Below are 15,536 nucleotides of genomic sequence, written 5' to 3' on the forward strand. Positions count from 1 at the left end.
GATATATCAATATAAGTAAAATAATAAGCTAGAATGGGTTTTTTTATAATTTACTAAGAAGGCCTATATTACACATCAAACTTGAATTTGTTAGACTAACATAACTCAATCTGGCGGAATGCCATTTTGTTGTCAAATAACTACCTATTCTCTCTAAAGTCTGCAGTGGGCAACAGTCTCATCTATGTTAATCTATGAAAAGAAATTAATAGAGAGTATCCTTTCCCTCAAAATTTTCTCATCTGTTTCATTAGAATCCACACATATCTATTAAATGTATTTAAATATTCTATTATCACAGTAGCCTATGAATAGTACTTTTTGTTGATATGGTGAAGCTGATGAAATTATTTTTACCACAGAACAGGCCATATTCTGTCGTCCTAAAAAACCAGTGACATGATCCAAAAAAACATGAAATGGCCTTTAAGCTTCATTGCAATAAGTAACTCCATTAATAATGGCTGATAAACTTGCAAATTATTCTCTACAGTCAGTTCAGATTTATTCAGCAAACAAGGATGGTATCAGTAGTGCTGATAACTATATAGCTCTGAATTAATTGCAATATATTTTATCTCAACATCACTGAAAATTCCTAATATTAATTCAAGCGTATTAAAGTGACACATCTTCCTTTTGACTTTTAAAGTGTAGAATTATATTAGTAGTGACCTTCCTAAGGGAAGAAAACAGTGTACACTGATTTGAAAATATTTTGGTTTTAAATTAGGAATAAGCAATGCCCACTTCAGACTGTTTGGGAAAGGTTTTAGACTGAATACATGACAAGTGTGTACTCATTTGGGAAAAAAAAAAAAACCAAACAAACAAAGAAACCAACCAAACAACAAAAAACCCAACAAAACCCCATTTTTTTCTTTATTCACATGGAAGATAGCTTAATTCAAAAATAACTACTGCAGATACCCATCTTTGGTTTGTGTTTTATCAGTCATGTTATCTGTCTTCATAGGTCAGGAACATATGTAGCAATTAAGATATTAATGCACAATGTAATACTCAAGATCCACTTGTATATTGTCTAGTCTAACATAAAATACGCATCAGTCATGGTCATCTTTGGAGAAGAGTTGCAGTGTCACACAAAATTTACTAGACAAAAAAAAAAAAAAAATCACTACTCTCCAAACTTTTCATTCTTACTTCTATTAAAACAACAAACACAACCACCCGATCCTACACATAAAAATAGATGCATCCAACATGTCTTTGACTCTAAGCCTCGCAAAAAGTCCCACAAGGTTCCTCCTAGATGCGTTAAAAAATGTGAATGCTGGCTGCAACCTCACTGATACTTTTTTCTCCCAATTAAGTTAAAGGCAAAACCAGAAAAGCTCTGCAGGTGCCAGGGGAATATGCAATACTAACTATTCCTCCCAAAAGATTCAGCCCATCATAATTTCTTACACAGCATCCACCATCGCCTCTCTTATCACTTTATTGATGGTGTACAGACGCTACATAGTTCTATGCCTTTGGCATGATATGTTACCTCATATATACTGTAAAAGAATGATACCCAAAATTTAGGTAAAAAATAGGAAGTGTTATACACTTCTCAACTGGAGCAGTTCCTTCTTCAACTGTATCTCTTCTTAAGTAGGAAAACAGTGCTCCTCATAAGTGGCTTTTTCTTGTTTGCACCCTAGTGTCCAAAGAATATGGCTAATACTTGTCAGCAGAGGCAATTCTGGAACTACCATCCAAGAAGAAAAAGCACTAATTGCATTCTTTAAGAAAAAATTTTCAACACTCTTCCAAAAACAAAGTCTAAAGTCCCACCAAAAAAACCCCAAATGGGCCAGAATAAAAGAAAAAAAAAAAAAAGAAAGAAAAAAAGATAATTAGGCTTCTCCAAACAGGTTATAGATTATGTGGCCAAAAGAGGAGCTATATCCACAATATTTCTGCAAACAAAATACAACCGTGGCTGTTTTAACCCAGAAGATTTCCTGTTTGAAAGGATATCACATAGTTCTGGGTTTACACATTTTATTCTGAGAATGCAATAAATACTAACCTTTTTTTCATGGAAACATGATGAAAAAAACATCACTATATTCAAGGCATACTTATAGCAACTCTTTTAGTAAGTTCCTTAGTAGAGGTCATGTTCAGTGTAGCATCATAAACTCATCACAGACATAGCCCTTCTGTCCTGAAGGCAATGAAAGAGTTCACGATGGATGCGCCTTGTCAGCAAAGCAAAAAACAACGGGTGAGAAAAGTGCAGTCTACATCATCTTACTTCTTGAAGCCCAACTGTGTTCAGGACCAAGAAATACAGTTATTTTAATATTTTTCAATAACAAAGTAGAATAAGTGACATGAACTTATATTGAAAGGATGTTAAAGAACAGAGAAGGAGGTATCCTGGTCACAACAGAAATTGTAACTGAAAAAAACCTCTCAGAACTAACTCTGTTCCCTGTGTGGAAAAAAAAAAAAAATCACCACCAACAAAACACAGGAAAAGAGGAAAATAGATCATTCCATTTTCTATGCTTCAGATATGACTTAATTCTTAAAAATGATTGTACAGAACATAAAAAAATTATCAATCCAAAAATGGCCTCAATCAATTACTTCAAATGTGATAAATGCAAGTCATAAGAAATTAGAAAAGTTTGATAACATTTCATTTTAATTTGTTGACACAAAACTGTAGTGACACCCACTTGTTACAACAGTTCAAGTCTAGTAGTATTAAAGTCTCTCCTCTTGCTATTATATACTTTTGTTAATTATAAAAAAAAGAATAGGATCAGGGAGGAAAAAAGCTTCTGTGAATATGAATTCAAGGAATTCCATCACATAACAAGTTAGATCACTAGCTTTTCCCTTTTTAGAATACAAAATCTCCAGTAAAAAAAATCCAAAACATTTGGTCCAGTTCTACAGCCATATGTTCACATAATTTGATATTGTATGTTGATTGTTCCAATAAATAGGGTTGGTTTTTTTCATCCTTGCAGTCCAGAAATAAACTGGAAGAGAAATTGGAAGACTAAAGGCATTGTCACAGTGTCCATTTAAATATACATATTCCTGACTTCCTTATGATAGACTGTCCATTACAGCATCTCAAAGCTCTTCAGAGAAGTAAAATATTTATTATTTTAGGATTCAGACTCACTAAACTCTAATATGCAACATTACTACCATTGTAGCAAGGTAATTTGTTTTCATTAAAATTCAGCTGTCAGTATTAAAAATGCTTTGAAGTATGTTTCAAAAATGTACTAAAAAGTCTGAATCTTACAACACTTTCCAATAAGCACAAACAACTGCTACATTTAAACAGCCATGAAGGTAGCATGAGACACTGACAGAAACACTCAAATAGGTAAAAAAAAAACTTTTTATAAAAAGCCATCACTGCACTGTGGAAGTTCTGTCATTAGCCTGAAACCCACACATGGGTTAGTAATGGGAAGCAAATACATTTGCTCTGACTTAGCCTGTCATTGGCATGCTAAGTTTTCAGTAAGAATTTTATGAATGTAAAGCATAACCCAAGTTGCGATGGAAGCTGAAAAAGCTGACAGTCACCTTGGTTTTGTTTTTACAAGCTAACATCCATATGTTTATAGAACAAGCCTGTAACTCAATGAACTTTGTTGCTGGCTTCTAGTGTGCCCAGTGCACTGAAATTCTTATACAGTAACAATAGAATATTTTGGTACCTAGCAGTTAGAAGTTAAAGAGCTTGTCATAATACCCAGTTTTTAAACACTACCTGTACTCTTCAATCTGAAATTTTACATCTAGTTTGAGCTATTTATTTCCTCCTCTCAGTCATGAAACAAAGTTAGAGCAATAAGATTTTGTAAAAGATGTCTTTAATATTCTCACCAAAAAGCATTCTGCTGCAGTGCTTCGGTTGCGAACACTGCAGAGGAACTGTAAATAAAAAGCTCATTTCTATTGGAATTAGAGAAAACACGAGATATACTCCCTTATATGGAGTATCTCATAAACCCACATTTGAGATCAAACAGAGTTTGAAAGAAATCAACAAAAAGAATGTAATTGCTTATTACTCGGTCTCAGAGGATCCTGTCATAAAACGAACAGTCATCAAGAACAACTCTCTTCTGACCACTGCATCAGCCCACAGCGAAAGGGGGAGGGAAAGACAGGGGAAGGAAACGGGGAGAGATTCTGTCACAGAAGACAATCAAGGTTGTTTGCGGGGAAATGAAAGGTTTTATCTTCGATAAACAAGCGACGGCTTCACAAAAGATGTGGCAGAAACCGAGGAGGAAGACCGCCTTTCCCTCAGAGGCGGCGAGGCTGAAATGAAGCTGCCGCCTGCGCTCGCCTGACAACCGGCCGAAGGGCCGGAGCCGCCTGCCCCGGGACTGGTTAACCCTTCCCCACACCGGGGCGGCGAAAAATCGGTGTTTGGAGGGAAAAACCCCAAACAAACAAACATACCCCCCACGCACACCCACTCACACAAACACAGAAAACCCACCCACGCCTCACATCGGGCCTCGGCGGCCAGCAGCCGGTCCTCCCGCCGGCCGATACCCAGACGGCGATACCTGCGCTCCCCGCGGCCCCCCGCCGAAACTGCCGCGGGCTCAAGAGGGCGCCGGGGGGCGGGGAAGGAGCCCTGTCAGGCAGACTCGAGGGCAGAGCCCGGGGGGACGCGGCCCTCGACCTGTCACGGCCGGTGCAAAGCCGAGAGCGGATCGGCCGGCGGAGGGGGGCGGCAGCCCCTCGCCGAGGGAAGGAGCGGAAGCAGGTCGTGTCCCCCCAGAAGCCAGGGACGGCAGTAACCGGCGGCCCCACCCCCAGCGGGGAGCCTGTCGGCGTCTCCGCAGCACCGTCGCCCTCTGCCCCGGCTGGCCGGGGCACAGACGGGGATGACGGCGGCGCCGCGCACTCCATCCGCCACCGCCGGCCCCGCAGGAAAAGGCAAGGCGTCCCACCGCCCGGCAAAGCGGCGCCAGGCCGGGAAGGCGACGACGCGAACTCAGCCCCTTCCCACTCACCGGCATCATCTCTGCAGCCGTCCCCCAGCCAGCCCCGCCGAGGCTGCCGCCGTGCCGTGCCGGGCCTCTCCTGCCGCCGCCGCCTCGCACCGTGGAGGACGCTGCGCTCGCCCTGGCGGCTGTGACAGGTGCCTGCCGCGCGCCTCGCTCCCCACAGCGGGCGGAAGGAAGAGGCGAAGGCGGCGGCGACGGCCGGGCTCCCAACCCCCCTCCTCCTCAGCGCGGCGGCGGCCTCCCTGCCTCCTTCCCTCGGCGCTTCCTGCTCCGCTCCGCCCGCGCCACGCCGCCCAGCCAGGGGTTAACCGCCGCCACGGCCTCATTGGCCGAGGCGGGAAGAGCCGAGGGCGGGGCGGCTGGAGGCGCGCGCACGGCCCGCGTGGGGAGGGAGCTGCGCGGGTGCGCGCTTCGGTGCTACGCGTGACCGCGGGCGCTGTGCGGGGCCAGGATCCGCGTCCTCCGCTCGCCGTCGCGCCGGGGGTGGTTTCCCTCGCAGACCCACCGTGACACCTGCCCCCCCCCCCCCCCCCCCCCCCCAGCTCCGTGTTTCGCGTGGTTCCCGTCCCGCCGGTTCTTTCCCGCGGCCCCGCTCCGGGCCCGGTCTCCTCTTCCCCTCGGTGCTGTGCCGCCCTGCCCCCGGGCCGGGCCCCCGGCGGGCGCTGCCTCTTCTGGGCGGGCTGCCCGAGGCCGGTTCCCGCGGGTCCCGGCGGTGGAGGAAGAGGCAGCGGCCCTGGGCGTTTTCTGCTCCCGGAATGCGGGGAATGCGGTGGCGGCGGGACGGCTCCGCCCGGCCCGGCCCAGCCACTGCGCGGGCGAGCGGCCGGGAGCGCGGCCGCTGTAGCTGCGCGCTGGGGCGCGGGGGAGCGAGGCGCGACCCGCCAGGCGTGCGGGGAGCCGGCGGGCGGGAGCTGGGAGACAGCACGGGGGTTGTTGGTCGAGGGCGGGCGGCCCGCTGTGCTCTGAGGCGGGCGGGTGCGCAGAGGAGGTCGCTTTCCACCAGCTTGTCTTGGTCTGCGGAAACACACATCGGTGCACAGCTGGTCTTTGTGGCTCGAATAACGTCAGCCTCTAGCGTCACCCTCGTTTTACCGGTCCTTCGCCCGTGCATTACTCGTGAAATCTGTCTGATGCACAAAACTCCCCTTAACAGCAGGAGAGAAGGTGTTCCTGTCCAGGACCCCGACGACAGACTCCTGTGAGATTTGGTCTCGTGTTTCAAAGTAAGGTTTGGTTTTTTCATTTTCTGGTGTCTCAATCGGTAGAGCTACAACAGCAAGATGAAAGTTAACAGCTTGGAAGAAGTCAAGCTCAGCTCTAAGTCAAAACATCACCATATGCCATGCAATGTAGACAAATTTCATATTGCTGTGAGCCTTAAATCCTAATCTACAAAATACATAGACCTACCCAATTCTTCAACTGTTTCTGTAAATGGCTGGTTTCCAGTCTTTGTTACTTTATTTGTAGAACACCGTGACAGATCTCAGCTAGGGGGGGAAAAAAAGGATAACTTCGGAAGTTTTTGAGAGCAGCTTAGATACTGTTTGTGTAAGTCTTTTGAGGGTAAGAGGTGATAGCATATTAATCTCAAATATGAGCCTGTATGTTAAATGTAACCTATTAATGTAAGATTCTATACCAGATAATTGTGTAAATTGTCTTAATATATACATGCCTAAGATTTCATTGTGTATCCTTGTCAGCGTGTTTGCAGACTCTGGTGTCAGCTTTGTGATAGGTCAAAGCTTCTGCTTATTTTAATAAATTGGTCCTACAGGAAAAACCTATTAGCGTCACAAGAAAATACTTTGTCAGTTTAAAATTATTTTGCAAGTACTATTCGGAGTGCTACTTGCTGACAGTAACACTGTTGTCATACTTGTTTTCTTGTACGCTGGGATTCTACCTCACACACACAGCTTTGGAAATAGGTAAGACTATGATACTTCTGACCCAATAGAGAACTTTAAGATTTACTCAGAATAATAGTATTAACCCTGCAACTAGGCTGACCTGAAATGAAACAGGCTATAGTGTGCTCGTAGTTATGTATCTTAAGAAAAAAAAGGGAGTTTATCTTAATCAAATTCATACCGAACTTCAGCGAACAAAAGAATAGCAGTGAATAGAAATTTACCGGTTGTCTTACTATTTGTGGTGAAATTCTGATTTTAGCAACAAGGGAATTGTGCACCTTTTGCCATGCTTGTTCTTTAAAAATTACTGTCTTTCTCATTAACCAGGTTAGATTTTTTTGCCAGAGATTAAGTGATGGTCTATAATTTCTTTGCAGGTACACTTTATTGCTGACTTTTCCCTGTTTTCAGTGATAATAAAAACTAAAATGCTATAAATATTACCCCACTATTACTTTTCCATTGCAGTGGTAGGAATGCTGATAAAATGGAAAGTGGGAGAATACGGTGTAGACAATTGCTATTGGGAAGGAAGGCGCTCCTCCATGCCTCTATTGGAATAATGGCCTCTAGTATAAAAGTTTGTTGACCTTGTGTTGCTTTTGGCAGATGCAGGTTCAGCCAATGCAGCAACCAGACAGACTGGATACTGTGGACTTAAGAGGAAACGTCTTCAAAAGGTAGAGTACGTACTTTATATGCAAGTCTGTTCCTACTCCTATTTCTGCTTCTCTTGAAAAAAAAAAAAACCACTTGCCTCATCCCTTCCCATCTCCATTTTCCCATAGAAATGAGGAAAGAAAGAAAAAAAAATTAACCAATCTTTACAAAGCATAGACTTAAAACTCTACCTGCAGTGTGGTAAATTAACTAACATCTCTCCCACAGAAGAATCCTTTTGGGAACCACTCTTTTATCAGTCAAGGGACAGAGCAGCCATTATAAAATCTTCTGATTCCAACTTATAATATCTACAAATGTTTTGTTTACTGTGAGCAGGAAAATGGTCACTTTTAACAATGTAGAATTTGTTTTCCCCATTGTCCGTGCATTTCCATACCAAATGACTGGTCTGACTTTGTAGAAATTATGTTGCTTGGCCAAAAGAGCCAGTGCTATCTACAAGTTAGTTGCCTGTCTTAGATAAGTGAGGTTGTGTGAAAGCAGTCGTGATATGGGGAACGCCTAAGCAGATAAGGTAAGAGAATTTGGTTATGGAAGCAGATAAAGCCAGAGATACGGAACGCAAATTATTTGCTTCCAAAGACATTGCCCTTGTGAGAGGTGCTCTCGTTTTGTTGGCCTTTTTCTAAAGGAAAGGGTTTGTGCTTATTTGTTGATATAAGTATTAAAACACGTTATGCAAATACCTTTTATGCTCCTCTTGGTTCTTAAAAAAAACAGAGCAATACTATTTAACTTTATAAATCGAACCCACTATAGCTTAACAGACATTTATTCAATTTACAACACCAAAAATTAAGAATTACTGTTTATTATGGTATGGTTAGTTTTTGAGATTTGTGCTGCGCTCATGTTTAGCTAGAAACTGAAATTTGATTGGAATGTACAAACCATCATTTTAGTGCGTTGATAAATATTTGAAATTTATGGGTACGTAGAGAAAAATTATCAAAATATGTTTTGTATTTAAGATTTATTGAAAAAAGGGATATTAACTGCAGTTAATATATTAATTGGCAGGCCTCTTACTTGATCATGCACAACGTTATTCTTGGGACAAGCAGAGGTTCCCAAAGATACAGGTGGGAGACTAATGAGATTTTTAGGAGCACTCCTGACGAAGTTCCAACTTGTGTTTTTTTTAAGTATCTCCTAGCGAGATTTTCAAATGTAGATGTTTTTTAAAGTTTTTAAAACTACTAGGTCTGAATCTGTCCTACTTCTTTTTTTATGCATAGACAAATGAGCTTTCCTACCTTCTCAGATCCAAGTTTTCTTCAGTTTTGCATTACCTTGTTAAGATGCTTTTCTGGTGCATAGGAAAATGCTTTCAGGCTTTGGAGGTGTCACAGGAAAATAAGTGTTATTTTTCATTAATTTAACACTTTTTCTTTTCATGTGGTATTATTTTAAATAACAAGTACTCCTATTTATAGCCAGAAAGAAACAGTCTCGGAGGTCAAATATTTAGGGTGGGATCCCCCTTAATCCAATTTTAGTAATCTAGAAGTTAGGCATGTAGTCTCAATCAGTCCTCTAGGCTCCTTCTATAGATAAATTAGGATGGAGAGGGAAGGGAGAGAGGCAGTTCTGCAGGCAATTCATTCCATGCCGAGATACTCATCCCACTATCTAAATCTCTTGGTCTTTGAAGGTGCCTGTCTCTATTGAATAAAGATGGAGCCTGGATGACTAGCTCAGATTAGAGAGCAGACTTTTGGATGGCTACAGTTAGGATGGGTTTCCTCACAACTGGCAGAATAAAATTTCTAAAAAGTGAGTATGGGTAGAAATGTTGGGTTTTTTTATGTATGTGTATCACAAAAAATTTAATGTATCCTTTCTAAATGAATGAGTGGGTTACTTTATTAAGGAATACAACTCTCCTTTCAAAAATTACATTTTGCATTTGCTGTAATGCAGGAGGAACTGGCCATGAGTAGATAGGCAATTTTAGAAGTTGAATCACGAAGTACTTCTAACTTGCCAGGCAGTTATTTGCAGATGCAGTGCCATGTAACAGATGATAAAAACAAAAAGACTAAGTGTTTCAAGGAGAGTTTCACAGCAGGTAGCCTAAAATCTTTAGTGAAATACTGTGTAAAGTAAGTGTGTATATTTAAAGGAAAGGTATTTTAATTTGTTACTGTGGCCTTAAGTAACCTCTCATTCCAGAATCAAGCTGATTTCCTAAGGCTGCAACAATAAGGAATTCCTACTGAACAATAGTCATATGCTGCCATGTTTGAATTCATTTACAGCCAGTGCATTTTAAACCCCACCAAACCTGTTCAGAGATAAACTATAAATAATAATCTAAAGAAAACACTTTGATGTCTGTTTTGTATACAGTATTTGAGACACGTGAACAGGAGAAAGATACTTTTTCATCACTACCTTGTCATATTCTGAAGTAATGTATGCTGGACTAGATGACTAATGTTCTAAAGCTTCCATAGCACAATCCACTCAGTGCATCATTCTGAAAAGGAGAATAAGAATTAAAGCAGGAGTGAAGCCGTATGATCTGTATCTAGCATAGCTGCACGCACTTCCTGGGGATTTGAGTGTCTGATGTGTCATGTGTTTCAGCCCTGCATTTGGTGGATTAGAGATGTAATTTCTTTAAACAATAACGTAAATTGTGTGCTTAATCCAACACACATGGTGCAAAAGAGCGTACTTACTGGAGAATGCTGTGGCCTCATTGGGAATGTGTTGCTATACACTTTCATAAAATTCTTACACTAATACATATTGTTAATTTTTTATGTTGTAGCTACAGAAGATATAGCTCTATAAGACAGACTACATGCCATTGTTTGTACAGATGGAAAATCTTGTTCTGCTCCCCTGTAATTTATCATGATGAAACCATTAACTATATTTGAAGGGGTGGAGAAAACAAAAACTTACATGTCCTGGGAGAGGTTCTCTCTGCTTGTACCTTTAGGCTTATAACAATTTGGGCTCTCAAGATGTTTCTTTACAAAGATCTTTTTTCTTAAATTTTCAATATGCCCATGATGGGTGCAAGTATCTGTGACTAGCTAGATGATGGGTTATTAGTTGAAACATTAATTAGTGACAGGCTAGAGTAACAAGTCAATCCTGCACTCTCTACTCCTTTTTTTTATATGTCACTTTGTTTTGGGTGTATCACTTCTCTGAAGTTTGAGGGGAAAAAGGATGGGTCATGTTTTAAGATTGAGTCCAGCCATTTCATTTGTTACTGTAAGTTCAAAATTATTCTCGGGTATCTCAGCCATGATTCAGTGAGTCAAGTACTCAAGTGTTTTTGACAATTTCTGTATGAAGTGATTTCAAGTATTTCTTCTCTCAGCTAAAGGCTTAATGCAGAATTCTGTGATACACTATTAGTTTTTACCCCATGCTGCAAAAATGGTGGGTGGCTAATTTTCAACTTTTCTATTAACCATCACTTCTTTGTTTAAGATGGGCAACTACTTTATTTACTGTAATTGAGAACAGTCTGCTTTCTTTTCTTATGTTGGATCATGAGACCACTGCTGGATCAGATGCAGGTTTGTCTTCATGTTAAATTTATATTATTCCCATATTCAAACCCAGTAATTCCTAATTTGAAATGTGTATTTTCTGCTAGAACATGTCTTTTTCTTGGTTAGCTTACTTGAGGTAAGTACATCTCGTAAGAAAAAATCATGCAGAGGGTATAATGTAATGGAGCTCATGCTTCCTGCTGTTGTACCTGGTAATGGGGGAACTTGAAGGATTGCAGCTTGGAAGGGGAGATTAGCCAAGTCCTCTGCTTGATTCTGCCCAGACTTCAGAATCTGCTTGATTCTGAAGTCTGGGATACACTGGAAGGTGTTTCTCAGCAATTACTGAGACAAGGTGATGTGCAAAGGAGGCTTGGAGAGAAAAACATGTCTCTGAACTGAAGAATACTCACATTTAGTAGGAGAAAGAAATTATAAACCAAATTAAATGTGTATTTTTAAAAACATAGTAAGCTGTTTATACTTAGTATTTAAACAACTATGTTATTAAGACTATGCTACTGGAAATAATGTTCTTTACCTTTTTTTGTGTGTTGTACTCATCACAGATTTTACAGATAAGAATACACAAGGTAAGTTTCCTCCAAAAATACAATACAGGGTATTGGATCTGTTTAAATAAAACACCATTACAGATGTGAAACAGGATATGGTTATGATTTAAGATACACCTCTATGGAAAACATATCTCACATATATATATATATATATATATATATATATATATATATATATATATATATATATAAAAAAAAAAAAACCTTAAGTGATCACTTTTTGGGCTTTTTTGATTACCAAAAATTGTCATAGCATAGCTGTCTTCTATACAGGTCTATACAATTTATTGTGAATCTGAGTTCTTCTGTCACAGACATTTTTGTAGTATATGTATAGTATAATATAGTATATAGTACAGTATTTTTATAGTTTATGCAATAGTGCATTTTTATAGAAGAGCAGCTGCACTCAAATAATCTGACCAGCAGATGTAATCTAAGACACTTGCAATGATGTTTTTTTCCATGTTGTAAACAAAAATACAGGTTTTGTGCCTTACTGATGCTTAAGGTTCATCCTTTCTAACTGTCTGTATGAATATTGCTTTTCCAGATAAACTAATGATGATGTAGTCCCAGGAACATTAGTGAGACAAGTTGATTTTGCCTCTAAGTGCCTTGGTTTGTAATCTTCCAGAAACATATTTCCAAATAATTTTTAATTTTACTGTTGTGATCCTACGACAAGGTTTACTGCAGTTCTTAGCTGCATAAACAGAAGAATGTCAACAGTAAAGGGAGATGAATTCTATAAGGCATTGATGGAACCCTATTGAAAATGATTCCATGAAAAGCCATAGAAATAGTGACAGCAGAAAATGTATCACTGGTATGCGTTTAGAATCTATTTTAGGTTGATTTATTCAAAGAAGATATAATAATATGCAGCTGAACCTCATAAGATTGGGAAGACTGGAAAGGAGCGTGTTCATCATGGAGGAGTACACACAATAATAACCTACTTGCTTGGGGATGATTAGATGCTACTTTAAAAGTTTGTCTACTGCTTATGTCTCAAATTAAAAACCAGTATTTCTATTCTATAAAAGGACAAGCTACAGCACAAGGTAAAGTAGCTTGAATATTTTCTCTTTTTCTTCCGATTGCTACGTGAAAGTTCTACACAATATTTTTTCTTGCCTTCTGTTTTTGTCCTTCTAGACAGGCCTGAGTACATGTTTAAATTAGTAGCCTTAATTTAAAAAGAGGTGTGATAGTTAGCATTAATAAGAATACATAATTTGAAAGCAAAGTAAAAATATTTTTTGCAAGATTCCTTTTCTAATTGCATTACTCCAAAAGAATTAACTAAATCAAAGTATGCTGAAAAGTATTTATGTCTCAGTGTTTACTGAAACAAGAGTCGGATCCTTTGTTAAAATTGGTATGTCTCCAATTCTTAGTTTATGGAAAGAAATGCATAATTTAAATTTTTGTTAATTATTTTAAAGAAGTGTCTTGAGGTCCTAAAAGAATTTTCTTTTCAAGCTGTATGTGATATGATATGTAGAATACAACATAAGGAGTGTAAGGAGAGAACTGAAATGTCAAGTATAAGAGAATTTAAACAAGGCTATTTTTCTGTACAAGTACACTAAATTAAAAGGTATACCTGAAGCATCAAGAGTAAAGACTCAATAATAGTGCTGCAAAAAAGTATAACTTGAGACTGATATATATATCCTCAAGATAAATAATGGAGTTAATTATAAAAGTGGAAATACTTTCGGTTACACCCCCCAAAAAAAGGGTATCCTTCTCTGTATTCTTGGTCCTGTATCAAATGCCTGTTCACATTCTAATCCATTTATTAATCCCTCCTTTTTCCTCCCATAATACTCTGGTTGTATTCACAGTTTAGTTGTTGCCATTTTGCTTGTTTATGTGGCATTCCATAGGAAATATCTCACAACAGTTTCTACTTAATACCTACAGAATTCCCCCCTAATTGCAGCAATTCTTAATATTATCAAAAGCATGCTAAACACAACAGGTTAAAACAAGAAATGAAGACTACAACTGATACTGCAGGAGAAATCTGTGTAGGCAGAAGTAGTCATCACAGGTGGGATTCATTCAGTATACTGCTGTTAGTTCTACCACCCACAGAATCCCTATTATCATTTCCTAGCAAACACACTTCATTAGCTCTGAAGAAATCTCTACTGTCTGTTCGAGCAGATAGCTGAAGTTACTGTGATAATATGGATATAAAAGTTAAAGGGCCTGTCAATTAAAAAGTTACTTTAGGTTTTTGAAGGTCATAATTATTAAAAAGTAAATTTTCATTTGATGACAACCAATAATATAATTTGACTTGAAAAACCACTTCCAAATTTATCCTTTATTACCACAAGTATTCTTCCTGCAAGTATTAAGCATTAGGATAGTATGGTACAATTGTTTTCCCTGTTCCCTACTTGTTTGTTCGTTTGTCCCAATTAAGCGATACTATAAACTTGAGAAAGCGACGTGCTCAAGAGGAAGGAAGCAAGGTTCTGCCTTTTTGCTGAACCACAAGCTGACATTCCTGATTTGTATACAGGGTGGAGTTCTGCATTCTTATTCCTGTGAGTGTTGACAGTGATGACAGGTCTTATGGGAGAGACACTACTTTGATCATGTGCGTAGCTGGGTATGAGGAGGAAACTTGCATTAAATTATTGTAAGGGACACAATTACTTAGGAAGGCTGGGTGAGTGAATGGGAAGCTAGAAATTCTGATTCTTCTGCCCCTTTTCTGCAAAAAAAATAATGCTGCTGTGCTGTAATGCAAGTTATAAAGCAGCTTTGCTGTAACAGGATCAGGAGGTGGATCCAAATTAAAACAGAAAAAAACCCTGAGTGCTTGTTTTGTTATTTTAGAGGGGAATTATGAAAAATTGCCTGATCTGATTCACAAGTAGTTGTATCAGCACAACTATGAGGACCAAGAACTGTGGTATAAGCTGCCAGAGTACTCATACTGTTAAACCACAACCAAAGAAATCATAGTACCCTTAGCAGAATTTAATTAAAACTTCCAAATAATCCATTCTTGTGGTGGTCAGTTCATTCTGAGTTAGGGGAGCGTAATTGTCTCCCCGTAGTTTGCCTGCAGCAGTGGAGTAGACTACAGGAACTTGTTTACGAGTTCTTCATAAACTACCAAATCAGAGTCACATGGCTTTATATTCTTAAAGTAAAGAGAATATTAGCTGCTAAATGTTAGTTGCTAAAGGTCATGGAATTATAGTATGAGTAGCTTGCTCTTCAAGCACTATCTTGTCACTTCTTGTTCCTCCATTTACCGAATTGTTAACCAACATATTTAATGCCTCAGGGAATCTCCATCTTACTATTCTTTCCTTCCTAGTAGCTTTACAGATTTCCGTGAATGAAACAATAGAGATTTCACGTGTTGATTTCCTCAGTTAGTTTCATTTTAGCCATCTGGTGGTGATGTCACATATAATCACCTGTGTCTAACAAGCACCTGATAGTTTTCCTTCCTTGGGGACTGAAAGTACAATACACATATACATACCAGCTCTGTATCAGGCTGTATTTGTACTACAAACAGTGGTTTGCTATCATGATTCAGATAAACAGGAGACTAGTTCAGCTGTTTTAGCTACTTTAGATCACTTCCTGCAACTTTACTCATCCTCCCAATTAACATGAATACACATTTGGGTTTTTTCCCCAAGTTAGCCATTAAAGAGGTTAAGTAGGTTGGGCCCTGTGACTAATGTTTCCTTGGCTCTTACTGTACTTTGCTGCTCCCCTAGAGTATTCCATAATACTTTATTAGCATGCAGCAGATACTCTGAG

General features: G+C 39.7%; 1 protein-coding gene across 6 annotated transcripts in view; it reads right to left on the bottom strand.

The window, feature by feature from the left end:
- The window catches only part of PPP1R13B (protein phosphatase 1 regulatory subunit 13B), a 73,922-nt gene extending 68,498 nt beyond the window's left edge, over positions 1 to 5,424 (bottom strand). For 4 of the 6 annotated variants that reach the window (XM_075503685.1, XM_075503683.1, XM_075503684.1 and 1 more), the window contains exon 1: positions 4,516 to 4,938. In XM_075503685.1, coding sequence (XP_075359800.1) covers positions 4,516 to 4,923 — 408 coding nt within the window. In that variant the 5' untranslated portion in view covers positions 4,924 to 4,938. Of the gene's footprint in view, positions 1 to 4,504; positions 4,939 to 5,027 lie in introns of those variants that run through there. The other 2 variants (XM_075503688.1, XM_075503689.1) reach the window with 2 other exon arrangements.
- Between the last annotated feature and the right edge of the window lie 10,112 nt (positions 5,425 to 15,536).

This window comes from Mycteria americana, chromosome 5 (genome assembly GCF_035582795.1).
Source record: "Mycteria americana isolate JAX WOST 10 ecotype Jacksonville Zoo and Gardens chromosome 5, USCA_MyAme_1.0, whole genome shotgun sequence".
NCBI lineage: Eukaryota > Metazoa > Chordata > Aves > Ciconiiformes > Ciconiidae > Mycteria > Mycteria americana.